Genomic DNA, 24876 nt, shown 5'->3' with positions numbered 1-24876 from the left:
AGGGTTTGTGTGTAAAGAACAAAAATTAATTGAAAAGAGCATTAAATTTTCAATATTCACCTTTACTGTTTGGGAAACTTGAATATGTGAACAAAACACTGAAGAAAAAAAAACACTCTTACTTTTACAATAAATATATAAAAAATATTATAAAACATACATTTTTAATATTTTATCTATATTGTAAAAGTACGCGTATTGTCCTGTTAAATACATTTTTCTTTTCTTTTTTCAATGAAATATATTTTCATAATATTTTATTTTTATTGTAAATTACATAGCCTATGATAATACCTACTTTTCGCTTCCAAAATCCATCTCTTTTTTTTTTATAGTATGCAGTAAAATGACATTTATTGTCTGTTAAAGCTAATCTTTGATATGCATCAATTCTTAACAACTATCCCTTATTAAAATTACATCATCCTTTCAGCACGTGTTTTTTTCAAAGTGCAAGTAGTAAGTGAGTACCTTTTTTTATCACTTTATCTTATATTTTGTTAGATTTGTCGGTACTATATCAGTAATCAAATCTGTTACCTTGATTTTGTACTGCTAATTATGGAAAATTGGAAAAACTGTATAGGCTATGTGAAGAATAATCAGCTTTAATTTATCTTTCAAACATGACCTCGTGCTCTAGTAGTAACAGGCATAGAATGTATTTTAAAATGTATTTATTTTAGTTTTAAATGGTGCAATGCAATTTATTAACAATTAGGCCTACAGATTTTTTGTCTCGTTGAATGTTTAAAATATGAATAGAATTTATTTCACATTTTGGAAACATATAGTGGAATAATCTCTATATAAATATTATTTTTCAAAAAGTGAATGGTGGAAAAAACTCAATGAAATTCATGGATGGCAAAGCGTATTGTCTTGATTCATCATCCCCATAACATATTCATAGTGCCCCACTGGTGCTTTGGTATGACACGGGCGTTCCAGCCTTTGCAGAGATCCAGCAAGTCGAGCGACGCCACCAGCGACACAACAGGCGCAGAAATCATGGCAGCTCCGCACACGCACAACACCGCCCCTCTCTGAGCTCTTCACTGTCCTCACGCCTGTGGTGCTGAAATCAGCCTCAACTCGACAGCAATGTAACGGCAATGAGACAAAGACTCCGGCAGCCCGACGAACAGACCGATAATGGACGATGATTTGTTTCAGTTAAGGCAGCTCCCGTGAGTGTTCTTTTCATTTCTTTTCTTTCATCCGCACGCGACCTGAGCCATCATGCAGACACTCTTCAGTTCATTTAAGCCCTTTTAGTGATTTCCTGCGACTAGAATGTGCCGTAAACAATGTGACATTGATATTTATGCAACTTAAAAAAAAATCAGTGCTTACATAATGGCTGTTTGATGTAGAATATGGATACGCACGTCTGGGGTGCAAGAATCGGCAGAGGTTCGGTAAACAGCTCAGTAGATTAAACTAACAGCTTATTTATGTATGTTAAAGCACTAACGTTGTGTTGCACAGACTATTTCCCTCGTCATTTGCTTCATTTGCATTGTACACGTCACATTCCATTGAATAACACAATAGTTTGGCTATTTGTGTATAATTGTGTCATTATTGACGTCTAATTTCTGCCAATATCTCTTTGAGAGCAATTTAGATAATTTGATTGGCCCATTAGAAAATATTAAATCCTGTCTGTGACTTTTCAGATTGTTCACATTTTAAATGATTTCTGGGGCAGGACTTATTAACCCAGGGTTAAATACAGCGCTAAACCCTTAACAAATGTTGCAGGATATAAATGTTAACCCAAGGTTAAGTATACACTGAAGAAAAACCCCTCTTAATTTTACAATAAAAAAATATAAAAAACTATTATAACATATACATTATTAATAACTATACTATAAAAGTACATTTATTGTCCTGCTGCACTAGCGGATTTAGTCATGGGCGAGATGGGCAACCGCTCAGGGCGGCTCTTGTGAGGGGCTCAATGGGTGCTCGCAAAACAACAACAACAAAAAAGAGGGGGGGGGGGGGGGTACCGGTTTTTACCGCTTTTGTGCACGTCACATCAATGATTTCATGTCATGGTCGGGACGTGGAGTGTGCACCAACTACTCTCACTCAGAAATACGAGAAGAAGGGGCGGGGTTTGGTGTACGTCAACTTAGTGCTTCCAGTGGGGAGACCTGGGGTGACGTCAGGTGGGAGACCGGGAGAGCTTCTAAATCAACACAAACTGAAATTATGGTAAGAAAAAAAGGTCTAAGCCACCAGGAGCCCAATTTAGGGAAAAAAAAAAAGTAAAAATAAGAGGTGAAACATGAAAAAAACATAAAAGTATGTATGCAGCTCTCTCATCTTGTTATGAGTATAACATGCATATAGCAAAGTTATGTAGCCTATGGTATGTTGTTTGTTATGTTATTACACATAGGGCAATAATATTCCCTTTTCAATTACCTTACATAAGTGTTTCTCAACCAGGGGTCCGTTTTAGTTGTGCAGTTTTAGGGGATTTATGGTAGGCCTATTTTTATTTGCCTCAATTTGTAATTATATATATATATATATATATATATATATATATATATATATATATATATATATATATATATGCTGTTATGTGACTTATATGTGTGCATATGTGTGAGTTTTCATAATGTTCTCCATCGTGGATGTGTAAAGGTGTTACTCCTTCATTTCTGTGTGGCGGAGTGGGGGTGGCAGAAAGGGTGGTTGGCGCATACAAGCTAGAACCACCACTGTTGTCCTGTTAAATGTAATATTATTTTTATCATAATATTTTATTTTTTATTGTAATTTGTAATTTTTTTTACAGTATTTACAGAAAAAATATATGTATTGTCTGTTAAATCTAATATAATTTTAAACATTACACAATAACACATCAGCTTTTATTGTAAAAATTTTTTGTTATATTTACAAACAAAAAATATTTTACTGTTATATTTATATTTTTCTGTTACAAACATTTTCACAGCATAGCATAACGTTTAAATAATACTGTTTTTAAATTAAATGAGGTCAATCCTGAACAGCAACACATCTTGGTCTTGCTCTTGGTCTTGATGATCATCCAATGCATCCGTGGCCTCTTAAGAAATAGAAACTTGTCCTTGTGTGTCATTGGGCTTCATCCTGTTTATGATCATCCTTCGGATGAGACGTTAAACCGAGGTCCTGACTCTCTGTGGTCATTAAAAATCCCATGGAACTTCTCATAAAGAGTAGAGGTGTAACCCTGGTGTGCTGGCCAAATTCCCTGATAATCCCCATCCACTGAATTGACCCTATTACTCTCTCTCCTCTCCACCTATAGCTGGTGTTTGGTGAGCTCACTGACACTGTTCTGTGGCTGCCGTCACGTCATCCAAGTGGATGCTGCACACTGGTGGTGGTTAGGAGAGAATCCTTATAAGATTGTAAAGTGCTTTGGGTGTACAAAAGTACATAGTAAAAGTGTTATATAAATGCCTCATTCATTCATTCATTCATTCATTCATTCATTCATTCATTCATTCATTCATTCATTCATTCATTCATTCATTCATCTGTGTTGCAGTAAAGGTCTTTCCACTGATGCAAGAGTTTTGAATAATCTGCCTGCTTATGCTGTTATTCCTGTGCTGCTGATGCTTGGCAGTAGGCCCAGTCGCCATCTGATGGTGTTCAGAAATCATGATGGCAGTGCTCTTAATTGTTGATGTAGAGCTTGTTTCAGCTAGGCTTTGGTCTTTTTCCACGCTTTATGGAAATAATACAGAGTAAATCGTCTTCATTCTTACCATTTTCTTCATACTTGCAGTCAGTAATGGAGCTCAGGTCTGTTTTGTCAATGACGATTTATATCTTCATCCTGATTTTGTCTTGTTTGAATGCTCTCGAAGTACCGTTTGTCTCTGGTGAGCATGGAGAGGTCATCTGTTTAATTACACTGCCTGTCTGCTCATGAAGGCTTTATTGCTTGTAGTGTCACTGTGAGCACTGCAATTACAGTAATCAAACATGCTTCTCTTATTTACTGCTCCCTGATCCAATCTGTCTTCATAGCTGCGAAGATATTTGTAAAGTAAAACCCCCCCGACTACTGCTAGAGCATCTGCTATTGTTATCTTTAAACAGCAGTTTTCATTCAGTAAGAAAATGCCTGTCATCCAGTTGCCCTATAAAGGCTGACGGTTGTGAGTCACAGTTTCAAACATCACTCCACTGTCTCTTCGCACATTCTCTCGTGCTTTCTTTCCAGAACACCAGAGGAGGGATGCACAAACAGGAAGCTCTCTCATCACTTTGGCAACAGTTATATGCATCATTCTGTCCTACACATTGCATCTGTATTCCACATACAGATGCTTGTTCTGTCAAATGTTTAATTTTGCCCTGCCACATTACAATAAACAGCATATTGGTGTGTGTGGGCTTCTGTTATATTATGCATAGGCATTGCTAGACCTGTGATTAAGCTGTCAGGCATCATTATATGATCTTTCTTCATGTTTCTTCATGAAAACAGCCACTGCAAAAAATATGAAGGATATTTAATTGGGAATCTTCCAATTACGGTTTTAGTCAATTGGTCAGAGCCATATGCAGAAATGTGTCAATCTGAATTACCTGGTTGATAGTTTACCTGGTTGATACTGTACCTGATTTTCTGCTTGCCTGTTTTTCTCTCTGACAGAGTGGTGAAATTTCGGCGTACAGGTGAAAGCACTCGCTCAGAGGATGAGTGTGGCAGCAGGGAAGAGGCTTTGGAGGTGGAGGGAGGACGGATGGATATGGAGTCTGTTTCCTTGGCCGATGGTGCTCCGGTGCCTCGGGAATTTGCCAACCCCACTGATGGTATGTTTAGCCAATTAATATAGCTTTTTGATCACTAGCTATGTTTTTTGTTACATATATATATATATATATATATATAGATATATATATATATATATATAGATATATATATATATATATATATATATAAATATATATAGCATTTCTTTACTTTCTAATTAAAACTTTCTATTGTAAATTAAAACTATTAAAAATTGTTTTTGTCAATTAAATAAAGCTGAAGTTAAATATAAATATTAGATGAAAAACTTTAATGTAAATTAGAAACATTGCTTTGGCAAGTAACTGAAATAAAATAAGTTTAAATTGTTTAAAAAGTGCTAAAATTATTAAAACTGAAATAAAAATAAAATAAAGCTAAATAGAAGATTTTAAAAAATACAAATAAATGACAAAAAGCTCAGGAAAATTGCTAAAACTAAATGAAAATTTTATATACAAAAATAAAGCTAATACAAAATAATAATAAATACTATAATAGTATATAAATAATATTGAAATAACACTGTTGTGAGCATGTTAAATGCCTCCTATAAAGGATAGTTGATTTGCATTATCAGACAGCTCACTGAACATTTTTAAAGGGATAGTTCACCCAAAAATGAAAATTATCCCATGATTGACTCACAGTCAAGCCATCCTAGCTGTATATGACTATTGTCTTTCAAACACAGTCGGAGTTATATTAAAAATATCCTGGCTCTTCCAAGCTTTATTATGGGTGCTTGAGATTTTAAAGCCCAAAAAAGCGCATCCATCCATCCATCCATCCATCATAAAAGTAATCCATACGACTCCAGGGGGTTAATAAAGTCTTTCTGAAGTGAAGCAATGGGTTTTTAAAGAAAAATATCCATATTTAAAACTTTATAAACTATAATAACTGGCTTCCGAGAACAGCTGTAAGCAAGTCGAGCTGCAGCAGAAGAGTGACCTCTGACCCGACGTATGACACATTGATGAATGCGGAAACAGAGAGGATTAAGCAAAACAAAACACCGGTCATGAATTAGAAGTATAAAATCTGAATTTTTAAAGAGAGATATAAGAGGATTTCAATATAATAGAAGAGGAGCTTGAGCTTGCTGCCCAGCCCTATTTGTTTGATATAGGGCTGGGCAGCAAGCTTGATATAGGGATAAGTTAATATAACTTGGGTTTATCTGAAAGAAGATAGTCATATACAAACAGGATGGCTTGAGGTTGAGTAAATCATGGGATAATTTTCATTTTTGGGTGAAGTATCCCTTTAAGGCTAAACTACTCTCCATATGTTACTCTTTCAACAGATACATTCATGGTTGAGGATGCCGTGGAAGCCATTGGCTTTGGGACATTCCAGTGGAAACTGTCCATCCTGACTGGACTTTCTTGGGTAACAATACTTAAGCAAAATGTAGAGAGGGAATAATTATCGTTTCCTCACAACACTGTATAACTGAGTGCAACAGTGCCTGCCCAAATTTTCAGAGGCGCTGAAAGGAAGTATTTTTTCCATTTTTTTTTTTTACCATAGGGATTGTTTTTAAAAAAGTCTTTGTTAAAGCGTTGTAGGCCATGAACCAAGCTAATCAGCTACAAGGTGAATCACAACATTACAAACTTTGATTTGAAGCAAAGAGATATTTGAAAATTAGACAAAAATACAAAGGAACAAGACTGTGTAATTAATGGCTTTAGTGAGGGAAAAAAATTATAATCCCATGAAGCATTGCGAACAGCGTAATCAAATTAAAAACAGTGGAGGAAAATAAAACTACTCATTTACAAATGTTGATATATATGAAGAGTTTGATTCCAAAACACGATAAACGCCATTTAAAAAAAATTGAGTTTCCACCAAAATCAGTATTGTATCTGGTCGGTATTGAAAAGTCATTCATTAATTTTGCGCAAAATGCAATATCCGTCATGTTATTCTGTCATGTTTTCTCCCTTTCTTTCCAAAACGCGACAAACGCCAGTCTCCCTTCTCTGCAGAACGTGATATATCCACTCAACCAATCACATTGCTCCATTCCACCCACTGTAAACACTGAAGGCTTTTTTAAAAGTCGTTTTTAATACCAATGTATTTTTGGGAAAAAAATAATACATTTTTATAATCAACTTTTTAAAATCAAAATGTAGATTTTAATTTTTATTTTTTTTTTATAACCAAAAGATGCTATGTGAAAGTTTGAAACAGAAAATAGTGGTTTTCATCTTGCCACTTTCTTGGTAAAGATGACAGCTTTTTACTCAAATTAATCAAAATGGAGTTATTGCGTTTTGGAACCAAACTCTTCATATATTTATATATAACAATATATTTTACATTTATTACAAAATATGCACATACAAATATTTAATGAGGGAACAGGGAAAATCGACTTGATTATGCATTTGCAATTCTTCACGGGAGTAGGTGGAGCTATTTTGGCACGTTTTGATTGTGGCGACTCTCTGATTGGTGGAATTTTCTGTACATTATCATGGGTAATGTAGTTTTTAAAAGCAATAATTATAAGAATAAGTTGAAATAATGTGGGCTGACAGCTTCAGCAGAAGCAAATACCATGGATTAACAACCTCGTTACTCACAGTAGGTCTGTCTTTAAAGATCTATAAGTTATCGTTAAAAATCAATTTCCCAATCAATTCAAAATCAATTTCGATGATTTTATTTGTGTGCAGATGGCCGACGCCATGGAGATGATGATCCTCAGTATATTGGCACCTCAACTGCACTGTGAGTGGGCACTGCCCAGCTGGGAGGTGGCACTACTAACTTCGGTACTGTACACTTCTCCTTTAGTCAAGAATGACTCCTCTTTCTTTTTAGATAGGTTTGGCAGTAGGATTGGTTTTCTTGTTCTGTTAAGCTTTGCATCAGCTGCTCCTGAATGTGTTTGCCTGATTAACCACATTGTTATGAATAACAGTGTTTCTCCCCTTCTCTGAAACAGGTTGTATTTATTGGAATGATGATCAGTTCTTCATTATGGGGGAACATATCTGATAAATATGGGAGAAAAACAGTGAGTATGTTCATAAATTAAAGAGCAGAATGTGCATGTCCAACAATATAGCTGGACATATGTTATTTACAATCTCACTGTGCATCGGGGAATGATTAGAGCTGTGTGTGTGTTTGTGGTAGGGTTTGAAGATGAGTGTATTGTGGACCCTCTTCTATGGCCTCCTCAGTGCATTTGCACCTATATATGGATGGATCTTGTTCCTCAGGGCTCTGGTGGGCTTCGGTATTGGAGGGGCTCCACAATCGTAAGTGTGACACAAATCTAGATACGCATGCAACCATTCAAAAGTTTGGGGTCAGTAAGATTTTTTAATGTTTTTGAAAGCCTTTTATGCTCACCAAGCCTGCATTTATTTGAAAATAAATAAAAAACAAATACAGTAATATTGTGAAATATTATTACAATTTAAAATAACTTTCTATTTATATATATATATATATATATATTAGGCAAGTTGATTTTCTGATCATATTTTTTTTCAAGCACATTTTACCAATTCCAATCCACATCAATCTTAATAACTACTATTAATATTGTTTTTAATCATTTATAAGTGATATATAATTGTTCATGAAGGCTGGAAATGAAGAATGCCCTATATGCAGGTGTGCAGAATTATTAGGCAGGTTTTCTTTTACAGATAAAATGAGCCAAAAAAGAGATTTAACTCAGACATAAAAGTCAAAAATTATTAAATACTCATGAGAAGGACGCAATACTAATGTAATACTAGAAATTGCAAAGTTAAAGCATGACCATTGGACAGTGAAATGCTCATTGGGTCAGCGGGGTCATACAAAAACAGCTGGAGAAGAAAAGACACGTTAACTGCAAAATAATTAGAATTAAGGTGAAGAATTAAGTGTGAATCCATCAGGAACCCTTTAGTCTCCAGTGCCACCATTTCCCAGTACTGAAACCTACCTGGAGTCTTCAGAAGTGTGAGGTGTCAGGATCTCAGAGACTTGGGTTAGGTGAAGAATCCTAAAAAATGACCCGCTCTTAATAAGAATCACAAGCTGAAGTGTTATAAAATACATGAAGACTGGGTTTTTATAGGCCTTATAGACAGACAGCTTGAGAGTGACTCCTGAAGGACCAGCACCACATCCTCTTGTACCACTGTTTGAAGAATTTATCTTCCAGAATCTGGCAGTAAGTTTTGGAAGATCATTTAGTCCATCTCTGCAAGATGGACATTTCAGGATAAGAGATGGACTAAAAGTGAACTCCCACACCTTACTGCCAGATTCTGGAAGATAAATTCTGTGCTTCTGATAAATAAAATGTGCTTGGAAAAAAAATATGATCAGAAAGTCAACTTGCCTAATAATTCTGCACTCCCTGTATATTTAAAATGTAATGTATGCCTTTGATGGCAAAGTTGAATTTTCAGTAGCCATTACTCTAGACTTCAGTGTCACATGATCCTTCAGAAATCATTCTAAGCAGATTTGATGCTCAAGAAACATTTCTTATAATGTTTCTTATAATAATTTCTTATTATTATCAGTGTTGAAAACAGTTTAATATATCTGTGGAAACCATGATACCTTTTTTTCTGGATTTTTTGATTAATAGAAAGTTTAAAAGAACAGCATTTATTTGAAATAGGTCAAAGTCTTTGCTTTCACTTTTAATTCATTTATTGCATCCTTTCTGAATAAAAGTATTCATTTCTATCAACATCCTATTGACCCCAAACATTTGAAGGATAGTTTACAAACATTTAGTGAATTGATGAAGAGATTTGCAGGATGTTAACCTAACATTTAAGCTTCTATTAATCTATAGGTTCTCCATTATTATTTTTACTACGATTAATCAGAATGTGCCATTTTCATCTAATAACATCATTAAATATTTAGAGACTTACAGTGAATTGATGAAGAGATTTGCAGGATGTTAACCTAACATTTAAGCTTCTATTAATCTATAGGTTCTCCATTATTATTTTTACTACGATTAATCAGAATGTGCCATTTTCATCTAATAACATCATTAAATATTTAGAGACTTACAGAAACCTTTGGTCTTTCCTCTAAGAGTAACATTGTATGCTGAGTTTCTCCCTATGCGGTCCAGAGCCACTTGCATTCTGTTGATAGAGGTAATATTCTATTCTATTCTATTCTATTCTATTCTATTCTATTCTATTCTATTCTATTCTATTCTATTCTATTCTATTGTTTAGATACAGATATCATAGCCCTGATTAAACTGTTTCAGTAATGAGTTGTTGAACCAAAGCATGAAGTCACCATAACCAGGATAGCGTGTGGATTTAGACTAAATCTCTTATAAATCTCTTTCCCTCTGATCTGCTGTAGATATTCTGGGCTTTGGGAACAGTATTTGAAGTGATGCTGGCTATTTTGGTGATGCCAACTTTGGGCTGGCGCTGGCTGCTGGCCCTCTCCACTATTCCACTCTTCATTTTTGCTTTTTTTTGCTTTGTAAGTATGAAGTCCTCAAATATCAGTTTGTTCTCTCTTAGAGCTAGATATGAAAAGTTTTTTTTTTTTTTTTTGTGGTGTGAGCAAAATATTGTCTGAACAGTAGAGTAAGTGTCATGCACATCAACAGTGGCTGCCAGAAAGCGCTCGTTACGACGTCCTGACAGGAAATCAGGAGAAGGCTTTGAACACACTCAAACGCATTGCTACAGAGAATAATGTCCCAATGCCGCTAGGAAAACTCATAGTGGCCAGACAGGTAAAGTACTAGTTTTGTTCAATATACTAATATATTAGTACAAGTATATTCGTTTATGGCTTTCTTTACTGGAAAACAGTTAAACACTTCCTATAATACAATGCTGTTGAATCTGTCAGTTTGGCGGAACCTGCTCTGATATGTTAAACTGTGCTGCTCTTGTGTGCAACATGATTTTGAGTCCAGCTTGCAAAAATCAACTCTAAAAACAACAATAATTCAAAGAGTTTCCTACCAGAAATATGACTAAAAAAGAGAAGGAATAGGGTCTCATTCACTAACTGTGCATGTGTAAATGTTTTCATGCATAAATAATGATTAAATAATGTTTGTACTTTAAATTATTCTAAATCTAGTAAATAAAAAATAGAACCTTAAACTTAAATCACACGTTTAAGTTAATGTTTATGTTAATGTGTTAAGTTAATGTTTTAGATAGTGTTATTTATAGTCTTAATACTACTTACTATTATTCTTTTTAACTTTCTATTCTTCAAAGAATCTTAAAAAAATGCATCATGGTTTCTACAAAAAGTTTTCAACACTGATAATAATAATGAGAAATGTTTCTTGAGCACCAGATGAGAATATTAGAATGATTTCTGAAGGATCATGTGACTGGAGTAATGATGCTGAAAATTCAGCTGTAACATCATAGAAATAAATTACATTTTAAAATATATTAAAGTAGAAAACATGATAAATATTGTTATTTATATTTCATCTCTTCTTATTTTCAATGCGACTGTTGTTTTCTGCGTTAAGGAGGACAGGGGAAAACTTCGGGATCTTTTCTCTCCACACTTACGCTGGACCACTGTTCTGCTCTGGTTCATATGGTAAAATAGTCCTACAATACTGATTCCTATAAATTACCATGTAAACAGTCATTATTAAATCACAAATGTAGATGTCAATTAATCTTTAAAAGGACTTTTTGTTCTTTGAGATTTTTACAGATCTCCCTCTATCCAATATCACTCAATTATTTTACAATGTTTAGTTCTTGCTGCTTGCATTCATATTCTGTTTGTTGTATGCTTTCTGTTTCAGGTTCTCTAATGCATTTTCATATTATGGTGTGGTTTTGCTGACCACCGAGCTTTTCCAGGAGGGAGGCGCCTGTGGTGGTGAGTGGAAGCTATTGTGTGTTTAAAAACCGACTGGAGCAGCATTGTGAGAATGTTAAGGCTAAGAATGGCATAGAATGCCATTTGTATTCAATATTATTTAATATACTGTGCAGCATATATATAGTATGCTGCTTAATGTTTTTTTTTTTATTTTTAAAGGTGCCCTAGAACCAGTTTTTACAAGATGTAATATAAGTCTAAGGTGTCCCCTGAATGTGTCTGTGAAGTTTCAGCTCAAAATACCACATCGATTTTTTTAATACATTTTTTTAACTGCCTATTTTGGGGCATCATTAACTATGCACCGATTCAGGCTGCGGCCCCTTTAAATCGTGTGCTTTTATGTAACAGTTGGTGTTATGTTGAGATTCGCCTATTCTTCGGAGGTCTTTTAAACAAATGAGATTTATATAAGAAGGAGGAAACAATGGTGTTTGAAACTCACTGTATGTCATTTCCATGTTCCTATGCCAAGGAAAATTCAATTTTTTATTCTAGGGCACCTTTAAATATATGTAAATCAGTATGTTTAATACATTTCAAACTATAGTGTTGTAGAATACTTACCAAATGTAACCAATGTATTCTGTATGCTTATATTGGTCATGTGTCACCCCCTAGGGGGGAAGGGCAGAAAAAGGGAGCCAGGTTGTAGTTTGGAGTGCAAATATCTAAATTCAGATGATTACAAAGACCTGCTATGGACCACACTTTCTGAGTTTCCAGGTACACCTTTGAATTATAACACCATTAACATCTCATTTTTAAGTAACGTATGGCAGGCAAAAAGAAATTGTGGTGAATGTATTGATTGATGCATCACAGGCCTGCTGGTGACCCTGTGGGCAATTGATCGTTTAGGAAGGAGGAAGACTATGGCACTGTGTTTCTTTGTCTTCTCCCTCTGCATTGTGCCGCTCTACGGCTGTGTGGGAAGGTCAGAAAGCACATCCATTACGGACAGTTTTTCTAAAGCACTCAAGCCTGTGTTAATCTCAAACGTGAACACACATCTACATCTACATGTCATGTAAAATCCAACTAGAATTTCTTTCTAGTGTGACATCTTGGAAGATACATTATGATATATAGCCTAACTATATTCCCTTTGTTGTAGGACTTCTTTGACAGTATTTATATTCATTGCGAGGGCCTTCATCGCTGGAGGTTTCCAGGCTGCATATGTGTACACCCCTGAGGTGAGAACTCTTTCAATTAATATCAGTTGATATATTGTTTTTATTTCTTAGAAGAACTGAGGCTCAAAGAGAAGCTCTATTCTGAGTCAAAAGAATATGTAATAGAAACACAGCAAAATTTGACACTCTTGGCAGATCAATTGTAAGAATAGTAAAGCCTGTAGACTGTCATTGTAGCGTTAAATGTTTCTCTCAAAGCAAAAGCTGTGCTGGAGAAGGATTTTGACCTTGGGAAACGTCCAATTCTTGGCTCACTACCACCACTTGGCAGCCATTGCAACAACTCACCTGAAATAAAACAGGCCACTTTGTCATCCTACATTTTTTCATAAACTACTGGAGTTCATCTCCAGATAAATGATTAGAGGGTTGAATATTAAACACAGTATCTGTATGTTGACTTTGACATTACTGTCATTGAGTTCATTTTAATGACATAGTTACTTGACTGTATATTACCTCAAGGAGAGAGGCAGTTTTCCCAAATACATTAATCTTTGTGATATTTAACTGGTTTTAAAAGTGTTTATAGCATAAAAGCATGCTGAAGAAACTTTAGTGAAATAATAGATCCATGTCCATTCACTAACCACCCAGTGGTTAAGTAATAGTTCAGAGTTCAATGAGAAGATCATGGTTATCTCTCTCCTTGTGTCTTTTGCAGGTGTATCCCACAGCGACGAGGGCACTGGGTTTGGGCACCAGTAGTGGGATGGCCCGAGTTGGAGCTCTCATCACACCATTTGTGGCACAGGTGCAGACACACTAACTAGAAAATAATAAAAGACTTAAAAATACAGAATAAATCAAATAATTTAGCCCCAAAAAAACAAATACACAATAAGTAAATAACAACAAATATTACATTATTTGGAGATATTATAAATGTTGGAGTTCCAATATATGTATTTTCTTTAATTTGTCTTAATTTATTGGATATCATGGCGCATGCTCTGATATGTTGAGATGTGCTGCTCATGTGAGTCCAGCTCGCAAAAACTCTAAAAACAACAACAATTCAGAGTTTTTCTTACCAGAAATATGACTAAAAAATGAGAAGAAAAAAAAAATGGTCTCTTTCACTAACTGTGCATATGTGTGTAAATGTTTTCATGCAGAAATTATGATTAATTATTAATATGCTGTACTTAATATTATTCTAAATATATGAAGAAAAAAAAATTTAAACCACAATTTTTAGTTCACATTTGTCTGTACAGAACTATTACATACTGATAATTCCTTTGAACTTTCTATTCATCAAGGAATCCTGAAAAAAAGAGAAAATTAGTTTCTGCAAAAATCTTAATCTTCAACTTTGATAATAATACTAAGAAATGTTTCTTAAAGGTGCTAAATAGGATGTTTTGTTTTATACATTTCTGCAATATTACTTGAAACTGTCTTTACTAACTGATAAAAGACTATTTATTAGGTGCACTGAAAGTAATAATATTAATATACATCATCTGTGCACGAGGTAGGGCCTTAAAAAAATCAGCCAATCGATTGGCCCTCTGGCTTGTCAATCACTGCCATTATGTTCCTTGTGAGAGACGTGCACGGCTGCGCGCTCCAGTAACTTTCCACACTCCACAGGCGCCGCATGCAATGTTTTTACCAGGAGACAGGAGTAACAACTGCAGATTATGAGTTACCTGCAGTGAGTCCGACATAATGAATCCACTAACACGACACAGCGAAAGCCGGTGATAAACACTCGTGTTCCAATACTCGTGCACGAGTTTTGGGAGGCGTTCCCTTGAAATGAGCTGTGAAGGAGGGGGGTTGTTCTTACGCATGCGCTCATTTCAAAAACTCAGTAACAGTCTTTGGTTTCTCAGTCGACGAAAAAATCCTATTTAGCACCTTTAAGCAGCAAATCAACATATTAATGATTTCTGAAGGATCATGTGTCACTGAAGGCTGAGCTGACAGCTTTGCCATCACAGGAATAAATTACATTTTAAAATATAATTATATATTTTTAATTGTATTACTGTTTTGCTGTATTTTTTACTGTGTAAATAAATGCAGGCTTGCTGAGCATTAAGAGACTTTGAAAAACCCCAATATGAATGTGTAATCCAGAGAAATCTCTGCTTCTTTCCTGAAGGTGATGCTGGAGTCATCAGTGTACCTGACCCTGTCAGTATACTGTTGCTGCTGTTTGCTGGCTGCTATTGCTTCCTGTGCGCTGCCCATAGAGACAACAGGACGGGGCCTACAGGAGTCTAGTCACAGAGAGTGGGGTCAGGAGATGATGGGACGGGCCTCAGACCACAGCCCTGGAGGAATTCCACATTCCAGCTCTGGATCACAGGACTAAGGGGTTTGGAAAGACTTTGTAGAAGAAATTGTTCTTGGATGGAAGTGGGGAATTTTCCTGTAAAATTAAATGTGTCCACAAAGGAATAGCAGATTTAATTGTTTCAAGAACTGCTTGGTTTTGATTTAAATCAGTCCATTAAATGACACATTCCCCCACCAAAGGTTTCTCTTTATGGACATCCGGACCAGAAAAAATCGAGGGGAATACATTTCCATCACATAATACTCCCTTTTTGCCTCATTCCCAGGGAATACAACAGAAAATGGGTTGAAAATGGATCTAAAACTGCATTATGCAGTTTAACACATGAAAACCATCATCACTCTCATAATGTTCAAAGGATTTGAAGAGCATTTGGGGGTGTTTAGGAGAAGAATGAAAGATTTGAACTTTCAAAGTCCTGAAGTCTTGAAGTTGAAAGATAGCACAAGAGTATGTGTGTTTATGACAGGTTTAGTATGATAGCAAGTAAAAAAATATTTATATATTTTTTAAGAGGGCCTTACACTCCACTCCCAGCATTCCTTCGGGGAGGTCATGACAACTTTTATCTATTCATCGAAGCAGAGACAGGATGCTGCTATAAATCAGACATTGCACCAGTTTGTGGTCTCTGTTATCTTGCTTTTTTTCAAAGGACCGTTTACCATACTTTAAGCTGGTTAAATGTTAGCCATTCATAGTGCTAAGAGTTTCACTGACACCAGTGACGTATCCAGTAGACACCAAAGTCTTCATTTCGTACCACTCAGCACTTGAGAGCACCTATCTTCATCCTCTAACTTGCTGTCACCTGCAATCACACCATGTAAAATTCTCATTCATATACAAAACTCCAGTTGCTCCCTTATAATCAGGCATATCAAAGGTTACTGAATCTTAAGATACAACTCAATAACAATAAAACAATTGCAAGTGGCTTTCATCAGAATGGGTCTGTAGGTCAAGTATATTTTTATTACTGTCATACTGTCTTTGTTTCTTCAGCCCGACAGCTCAATGGTATATTCGGTTATTTGTATTCCTGCCTTCTCAACCGTACAGTGGGTATGTGTGTGGCATGATGGGAAGTGTGCAGTTGTTCCTGTGAGTCCAGAGAGTTGTCCCCTATGCCTGCCTTTTGCGATTTAGTGCCGCGTTTTGTGTCTCTGTGCACAGATCTATTGCCACTGCACTGGATGTACATGTATGATAACAATAAATTATGATTCAAATCATGAAAAATAGTATGTCTTTATTGTAGATTAGTGCAGGTAAATATAGTGAAATGTATTATGGAATCAGTATGACATTGTTATTAAATTAGAGAATGTATTAGAGAATACTGGATGGTTAATACTATGCAGAAGCCCAGATCTATTACAGACGTGATTTAGAGTGTGCTAACGAGCCTTTCTGCTCCAGGATCTGTCCCAGGAGTTGAGCGGCTTCCTCAGCACATCCACGATGGATGGTCAGTCCAAAACCTCCATGTCCGTAGTTATGGATGACCTGAGGAGAATGAAAACAGCATTGTGTGTGAAAAGAGGAGAATCTACAGAGACCCTAAAGGGACATGGTGATGGAAAAAATATGAGATGGAAAGAAAAATACACTCACAAAACATTAGCATTTTCTTAAAAACTGCGTTTTTTGTTCACTTGCAAAGCTTTTGCGCTCTCTTACGAAACTTTACTGTGTACTTAGAAATCATTTGCGTTCACTTGCAAAACTTCACCATGTGCTTATAAATCTTTTTCGTTCACTTGCAAAGCTTCTGCGTTCACTTAAAAAACTTTTGCGTTCTTCTGAGAAACTTTGCATTCGCTTGCAAAACCCGTTTTCCTACCGTCTCATATCATTTCCATCACCAGTTTTGTGAGCAAAAGTTTTGCAAGTGAATGCAATAGAACGCAAAAAGCACTGCAATATAATTTTTTCCTCCCATCTCATTTTTTCTATTACCATGACCTGTAGGGACATTCTAAGCATACATCATCTTAGCTATTTATAGCAACTCCTCCTCATTGGAAGATGGCATCTTCAGTGTAATGATCATTATGAGCTCACTTCAAACGCGTGTGATCCAGATCGTATGGTCTCTCTCTCCAGTCTAACTTTGCTGCGTGAGGGCCTGAGACCAGTCCAGTCCTCTACTATCCGTGCATGCTAGAGAGAAAAAAGAAGATCCAATCCCCTCATGCCAGTCAAGCAAACACTAATTCAGCAAGGATAAAATGGCTGAAAGATACCTGTAGACTGGGCTCAAGCTTGCAGGCGGCTTCCCAAATTCTTTTATGGTCATCAGAACTGTTCTGCAGATTCCAGTTTCCTATTTGGAAAACTCCACCCACAGTGACTAAATGACTCCTACAGATACAAACTGAGTGTATCAGTCATAAGACAAGACTACTGTTTCCACATAATAATAAGTAAAAATCAGCAAAATGCTTTCTTATAACAATGTTATCTTGGTATTATTTATTTACTACTATAATATTATTAATATCTTGATTAAGCTTTTTTTCAGTTTTCACTTTCATTTTGATAATTTTGTTATGTGGTTTTGTCATTTTTATTAGTTTTTATTCTATTTAGCATTCATTTATTCTTATTTCAGTTTTAGTTTTAGTAATTTTAGCACTTCAACTTATTTTATTTCATTGAATCTTACCCAGGAATGATGTATGGTGAGTTATAGACTCCTGATGAGGAATCGTGTGTGAGAATCCAGTGCTTTAACCATGGAGCGTCTACCTGTTAATATAAAAGTCACAAGATCAACACAGTTCTATGTAAAACCTCAAGTCTGATTGACTTTTATCCACTAAACCTCGCCTTAATGATCTGTCCTCTGCCTGGTTTGAGCTCAGGATCAGGCTGTAGATCTCCTGATTGGACACCAGAGCAGTTGATGATAACATCCGCACCACTATCTGCCAACTGGAGGACAGGTTTGAGGTCATTACCAATGCACACATTCACTTAGAATCTCTACATGAATTAGCAGGAAAATTAGGGTTAGTGAATCCGCCCATATTATGTTAAAACTAGTGTCAGTTTAACCAGATGCTATTTCTGAGCTCCACCTCTCTTTCAATGTGAAGTGAAGTGACATGAAGTGACGTGTATCCAAGTATGGTGTCCCATACTTGGAATTTGTGCTCTGCATTTCACCCATTTGTATTTTAACACTGGATCTTGTGCAAGTAAAAATCAAAAAACAGCAATGATACTTCACTGCTTCTGTGACTCACAATATTCCAACTAAGACAAAAGATTATTTTGATTTAATGTGACCTCAGTCAGAGAAGTGTCAGCACTATTTTAAAAAGTTAAACAACCATTTAAAAAAAATTGTGGTCGATAAGATTTTTTAATGTTTTTGAAAGAAGTCTCTTATGCTCACCAAGGCTGAATTTGATCAACAACAACAACAAAAAAAACAGCAACATTGTGAAATATTATTACAATTTAAAATATGCGTTTTCTGTTTTAATATATTTTAAAATGTAATTTATTTCTGTGATGCAAAGCTGAATTTTCATCATTACTCCAGTCTTCAGAGTCACATGATCCTTCAGAAATCATTCTAATATGTTGATATGTTGCTCAAGAAACATTAAAAATCCATACTAACCACACTATTTAAACATTTAAAGGTAGTGTAAATTTTAAGATATTGAGATTTTCATTTTAAAGTGTTAGAATGACAATAAAAAAAATTCCACAAACCTCTTGAAATGAACCAATCTTCCTCTGATAAAACTGAACCTTTCTTTGTTGCAACCTGTGAAAAACAGCAACATGACTTTGTCAAAGACTATGTTAATCATTGTTAGACCTGATGAAAACTGTAAATGATTAACACATCCACTGCAGATTTTACATAACAATATAAATGCATAACAGTTATATAAACATATAAAATAGAAGAATAAGTACATTTATATAAAAATTAGACACAAACACATATGCATGTGTAAGATGTGTAGACACGTTAAATATATTTCTGTCACTCTCGGAGTGTTTGGCATGGTAAAGGGTATGACAATGTAGACATGTTTGATCTTGGAACAGATCTGCTACGCTGATACTGCTTTATTGCTGCTGCTGCTGCAGAGCAAATACGGGACTTGCTACTGCCAATACATACATGACATGCTGCTGTGAGCAAATAAGACATGCTGCTGCTGTACAATATAGTGTAGAGTATATATTGTATTCATTAGCAGATCTATACAGGTGGAGCTGGGGAAGGTGGAGGGTTTCTGAAGCACGCTGCACTGCTAAGGCAAATGCAACTCATGTATTTAAAGATTGAGCATGCAAGCTCATTGGCTACTAATACAGCAGGAACCAATCATATGTGTGATAATGATGTGATTATGAGCAGGTTGAGTTAAAATACCTATTAGCCTGCCCATTAGAGTTTCATGTCAGAACTTTGTGTGTATATATATATATATATATATATATATATATATATATATATATATATATATATATATATATATATATATATATATATATACACACACACTCTCTAACTTACGGAGAATATCTAGAAATCTGAAATATTAATTATTATTTTTAAGTCATAATGTTTATTTGTTTTAAACTTTGTTTATTTTTAAGTTTAAATTAGAATTTGAATCTCAGATTTTATTGCGGACTTTTGAACCCCACTGTATATTCTATTTCGTTCCAATTCTTTGGATTACTGATAAGATAAGAGGAATCTCTCACCAGTCCATAAGCCAGGGCAGATATGTCTTTCCTTCAATCATGAGAGCCGTGTTGAACCACCCAAAACTGAAAGGGATTGAGGGAAAAAGGAAAGTTGATACAAAACACTATATTCACAAATAACAACAAACAACAAAACTGATTATGAAAACGTAAGCAGAATGAAATTATAGAAATGACTTTTGATTAGATGCAGTGATAAGTACCTGTATCCTGGGAACATATCTAGTTCACGTTTAGTCAGCTGACGAAAGCCCAACACAGTGTCTTTAAATGAGGGGTCCTGTTTGAGGGGGGCAGAGAAATTAAGGATTATTTCACTTTTAAAATGAAAATTACCCCAAGTTTTACTCACCCTCAAGCCATCCTATATATATATATATATATATATATATATATATATATATATATATATATATATATATATATATATATATATATATATATATATATATATATATGACTTTCTTCTTTCTGATGAACACAATCAGAGAAACATTAATAAATATCCTGACTCATCTGAGCTTTATAATGGCAGTGAATGGGATCAACAAGTATGAGTTGAAGAAAGTGTCTCCATCCACATCCATCCATCATAAACATACTCCACACGGCTCCGGGGGATTAATAAAGTCCTTCTGAAGTGAAGCGATGCACACAGAAAAAATCCATATTTAACAAGTTATGAAGTAAAATATCTAGCTTCCGCCAGACCATCTTCCATATTCAAATTGAAAAAAAAAAACAGAACTGGCATCACATCAGTTAAACTTTTTCTGTAAGTTGAATAGGGAAGGCGTAGGACATAAAGTGAGCTTTTTGAACTGCGAGAGTTTTACACTTTCTTCGTGAGTTGAATACGGAAAGAGGAAGCTAGATATTTTATTTTATAACTTGTTAAATATGGATTCGATGTTTTTCCTACACTAACGCATTGCTTTGCTTCAAAAGGACTTTATTAACCCCCTGGAGCTGTGTGAAGTATGTTTATGATGGATGGATGTGGATGGAGACACTTTCTTCAGCTCATACTTGTTGATCCCGCTCACTGCCATCATAAAGCTCAGATGCGTCATGATATTTATTAATATTTCTCAGATTGTGTTCATCAAAAAGAATAAAGTCATACACCTAGGATGGCTTGAGGGTGAGTAAAGCTTGGGCTAAATTTCATTTGAAAGTGAACTAATCCACAGCCCACAGGCAGATACCTGCAGTAAATGTGAAAACAGTTAACTGACAATATAATACAGTATGCGCCATCCATCAAAATTTGCAGTTTATTATATAAAATTCTGTATACTGGGGAAAAAAATAATGAATTGGTATTGAAAGATAATTTTCTCACTGCCATAGGTTCAGTGCACAGGTTATAGCCAGACTGGAGGAAGATTCCCATTTGAATTGAATCTGGAGAGCTGAGGAAACTTAGTAGATAGTCAAATGTCTCTTTGTTCCATTTACTGTGAAAGAATAATAAAAAAAGATGTGCTTCAACTGATTCATTTGCCATTTTTATGCCACAGAATTGAATTAAACAACTGAAACCTCACGTTTCTTGCACGTTCCCCTTGTCATACAGATACGGCTGCCAGAGTCCAGCTGCCCCGTCGCTGGTGGTGAGTGGAGTGAAGACATCAGCATACACCTCTATGTTGAGGGGGGTGACCCTGCCGTGGAAGTGCTGGTAGATGCTCTGAGCGGTGGAGAGGCCGATGACCCCCGCTCCAATGATGCACACCTTCATGTCTGCAGAAAAACATATGAAACCCTCTTTTTCTATTGTAATAATGATATGGTATGTTTTCAAGCTATCTGATGCCTGTATGTTCTGGTTCTTTGTCAAAAAGTGTAAATATTAAAGCAGGGTTTTTTTTTTTTTTTAAATATTACAATGTTGTAATCTGATTGAGAACAATTTCAATGCAAACCTGTGTCCAACACGCCACCATATGTTTACATTGTCGTCTTAAGCCCTTCACGTGACAATGTATCTTATGTTCATTAAGACAAAATGACAAGATTATCATGGACATTGAAAACAACTAACAAGTTTAGAGAGCTTGAGTAGTTCTTGCCTTCTTGTGTGCTTTCTACATAGCTTAAATAGGTAATGAATTGCATGTAATGTCAAGCTAGAAATAATTACATATTTATGCATTTTTGCATACGCTTTTATGACGACCCAATTGCGGTATACTTTATCAGTTCATATTTTATAAAAGAACAGCTTTACTCACCAAACTTCTTTTTACCTCCAAAAAAGAATCGACGCTGTCCTAAACAGGTCTTTAGCGTATATCTTGCATGCACAAGTCTTAAGCAATGCAATGACATATCGCAAAACTTACAAATTAACTTTATCTCACATTACATAACGTCAACTGTGACGTTGAGGTGGCGCTATTAGTGTTCGCCTTCAGAAAAAGCTCAGTACGGGCTGCATTCATTAGTCTTACTATTTTTGCATGGTAGAAATAGTAATAGTGCTAGTATGCTATTCCCAGTTCAGCCATAGTTTCTGGTTTTGGTTTTGGTTTTGGTTTCACTACTGAGTGAATCGAATCTTTTGAATCTGTTCACTAAAAAGATTTGTTCATATTCGTCCATTAATTCGTTTAGACCCTTGGGTTACATCGTTTCTCCAGTAGGCGGCGACAAATCTATTGTCATTCACTTCGTGCAGGCAACATTTGTAATGTTTCTGGTTTCCATTTACTGACTTAAAGTATACTAAAGCATCTATCTATTATTAAAAAAATAATAGTTGACTTAACTGTGTGGATTACTCTACAATAACCACAAATTCATTTAAATATAGATTTAATTTAATGTATGGTAAGTAGTTCTCATCTATGTTTTTAATATTTCACAAATAGTTTTATGAAATTATGAATAATAAGAAAAATGCATTTTAGCAATGTAAACATGCATTCCTTCTGGAGATACCCAAATGCTTGTAAAAAGATTTGACTTGCTGTAGCTAGTAGCCACATTGTAATATCCAGTTTCTGCAGTATCTACACCTACATTACTCTGCAGTATAAGAGCTAGTGTCAAGGCCCAGCACACTTCTTGAATGGTGCCAGTTTTCACAATTCATTTCACAATGGTAAGTGTCACTTTGTAATGGTTTGTGGCACACTAAGTAGTAAGCACACTTAGTATCCACACTAGGTAGTAAGTACACTTGCACATTAGGTAGTAAGCACACTAAGTAGTATCCACACTAGGTAGTAAGCACACTTGCACATACATCATATTTATACTATGTGATATGATCTGGGGCCAAGTTATTTGACCATATTTTTCTCTTTCTTCAAGCTCAAAACAGACTCTTCAATTTACATTCATGCACGCTTTGTGATTCAAATTTCTGTAAGCACAGCAAACCCTATTTAGAATAAGGCCTACATGTTTTCCAGTACATGAAGGCCTACTCCTGACATGCATATGTTTTCAATTGTAAAGTACCACACATTGTATTCTGCTATATTATACTCTATTTTATCACACCAAAAACTTCTTCAGTAGTAAGCACACTTGCACGCTAGGTAGTAAGCAAACTAGTTAGTAAGCACACTAAGAAGTAAGCACACTTGGTAGTAAGCAAACTAAGTAGTATCCACACTACGTAGTAAGCACACTAGATAGTAAGCAGATTAGTTAGTAAGCACACTTAGTAGTAAGCACACTTGCCCACTAGGTAGTAAGCAAACTAAGTAGTATCCACACTACGTAGTAAGCACACTGCTATATTATACTCTATTTTATCACACCAAAAACTTCTTCAGTAGTAAGCACACTTGCACGCTAGGTAGTAAGCAAACTAGTTAGTAAGCACACTAAGAAGTAAGCACACTTGGTAGTAAGCAAACTAAGTAGTATCCACACTAGGTAGTAAGCACACTAGATAGTAAGCAGATTAGTTAGTAAGCACACTTAGTAGTAAGCACACTTGCCCACTAGGTAGTAAGCAAACTAAGTAGTATCCACACTATGTAGTAAGCACACTAGATAGTAAGCAAACTAAGTAGTATCCACACTAGGTAGTAAGCAGATTAGTTAGTAAGCACACTAAGTAGTAAGCACACTTGCACACTAGGTAGTAAGCGAACTAGTTAGTAAGACACTAAGTAGTAAGCAAACTAAGTAGTATCCACACTAGGTAGTAAGTACACTTGCACACTAGGTAGTAAGCAAACTAGTTAGTAAGACACTAAGTAGTAAGCACACTTGCACACTAGGTAGTAAGCAGATTAGTTAGCAAGCACACTAAGTAGTAAGCACACTTGCACACTAGGTAGTAAGCAAACTAGTTAGTAAGACACTAAGTAGTAAGCACACTAAGTAGTATCCACCCTAGATAGTAAGCACACTAGGTAGTAAGCAGATTAGATTAGCACACTAGGTAGTAAGCAGATTATCCACCCTAGATAGTAAGCACACTAGGTAGTAAGCAGATTAGTTAGTAAGCACACTAGCCCACTATGTAGTAAGCACACTAGGTAGTATGCACACTAAGTAGTAAGCATACCTACACAAAACATACCAGGAGTCTGTTGCTGCGTTCCAGGCAGGTTTGTAGTCTGTAAGTCACGACTTCAAATCACGACTCATGACTTTGTAGCATTGCAGGAAAATCACGCCAAACTGCGTAAAAGTGTAAACAAACCAACATGGCGGACTGTACAGGGCTTATGCTTATTAACAATTATTTCTATCACTAAAGGTGCTTACTCCTTGCTTATTTGAGGGAAACAGGGGAGGAAAGAGAAGCTGTTATACCTTTTATTTTACTTGCATAAACACCGCATCCGTAGGGGCTGCCATTGTTGTTTTGTGGGCTATTTGATGTCACTGCACAGAACTGGGAGTACATCGATCTGGTACGAGTTCAT

The 24876-nt window shown here is 35.6% G+C and overlaps 2 protein-coding genes across 4 annotated transcripts; one reads left to right on the top strand and one right to left on the bottom strand.

Moving 5' to 3' along the window:
• The first annotated feature begins 1121 nt into the window (after nt 1-1121).
• svopa (SV2 related protein a) lies at nt 1122-15425 on the top strand. The gene is made up of 16 exons (XM_067407490.1): nt 1122-1190; nt 4685-4845; nt 6135-6220; nt 7522-7620; nt 7794-7865; nt 7988-8112; nt 9915-9978; nt 10199-10324; nt 10455-10583; nt 11349-11422; nt 11637-11710; nt 12338-12442; nt 12542-12653; nt 12834-12915; nt 13580-13669; nt 15032-15425. The coding sequence occupies exons 1-16, from the start codon at nt 1156-1158 to the stop codon at nt 15242-15244; spliced, it is 1647 nt and encodes a 548-aa protein (XP_067263591.1). The 5' UTR covers nt 1122-1155; the 3' UTR covers nt 15245-15425.
• Nucleotides 15426-15641: 216 nt separating this feature from the next.
• LOC137034016 (D-amino-acid oxidase-like) lies at nt 15642-24614 on the bottom strand. 3 transcript variants are annotated; one of them, XM_067406585.1, is made up of 12 exons: nt 22216-22672; nt 21907-21969; nt 21529-21724; nt 21324-21438; nt 20182-20258; nt 19976-20041; nt 18962-19016; nt 18065-18169; nt 17901-17983; nt 17479-17596; nt 17297-17395; nt 15642-16738 (listed from the first exon to the last, which is right to left on the bottom strand). In XM_067406585.1, exons 3-12 carry the CDS (start codon nt 21720-21722, stop codon nt 16607-16609), a joined length of 1044 nt encoding a protein of 347 aa, XP_067262686.1. In that variant the 5' UTR covers nt 21723-21724; nt 21907-21969; nt 22216-22672; the 3' UTR covers nt 15642-16606. The 3 variants fall into 3 exon arrangements, with proteins under 3 accessions (XP_067262686.1, XP_067262685.1, XP_067262684.1); XM_067406584.1 differs by lacking the exons at nt 21907-21969; nt 22216-22672 and adding an exon at nt 24528-24614; XM_067406583.1 differs by lacking the exon at nt 21907-21969 and having other exon boundaries at nt 15643-16738; nt 22216-22670.
• Between the last annotated feature and the right edge of the window lie 262 nt (nt 24615-24876).

This window comes from Chanodichthys erythropterus, chromosome 13 (genome assembly GCF_024489055.1).
Source record: "Chanodichthys erythropterus isolate Z2021 chromosome 13, ASM2448905v1, whole genome shotgun sequence".
Taxonomy (NCBI): domain Eukaryota; kingdom Metazoa; phylum Chordata; class Actinopteri; order Cypriniformes; family Xenocyprididae; genus Chanodichthys; species Chanodichthys erythropterus.
This window is presented reverse-complemented; position numbering and strand designations above follow the sequence as displayed.

Excerpts from the sequence above, each read along its gene's own strand:
- svopa (XM_067407490.1), top strand. The coding sequence starts at position 1,156 with ATGGACGATGATTTGTTTCAGTTAAGGCAGCTCCC. Across the intron at positions 4,846-6,134 it reads ATTTGCCAACCCCACTGATG|ATACATTCATGGTTGAGGAT; the intron begins GTATGTTTAGCC and ends CTCTTTCAACAG. Across the intron at positions 12,916-13,579 it reads CATATGTGTACACCCCTGAG|GTGTATCCCACAGCGACGAG; the intron begins GTGAGAACTCTT and ends TGTCTTTTGCAG.
- LOC137034016 (XM_067406583.1), bottom strand. The coding sequence starts at position 22,312 with ATGTCATTGCATTGCTTAAGACTTGTGCATGCAAGATATACGCTAAAG. Across the intron at positions 20,042-20,181 it reads GATATGTTCCCAGGATACAG|TTTTGGGTGGTTCAACACGG; the intron begins GTACTTATCACT and ends AATCCCTTTCAG. Across the intron at positions 17,984-18,064 it reads GCAGAGGACAGATCATTAAG|GTAGACGCTCCATGGTTAAA; the intron begins GCGAGGTTTAGT and ends TTATATTAACAG.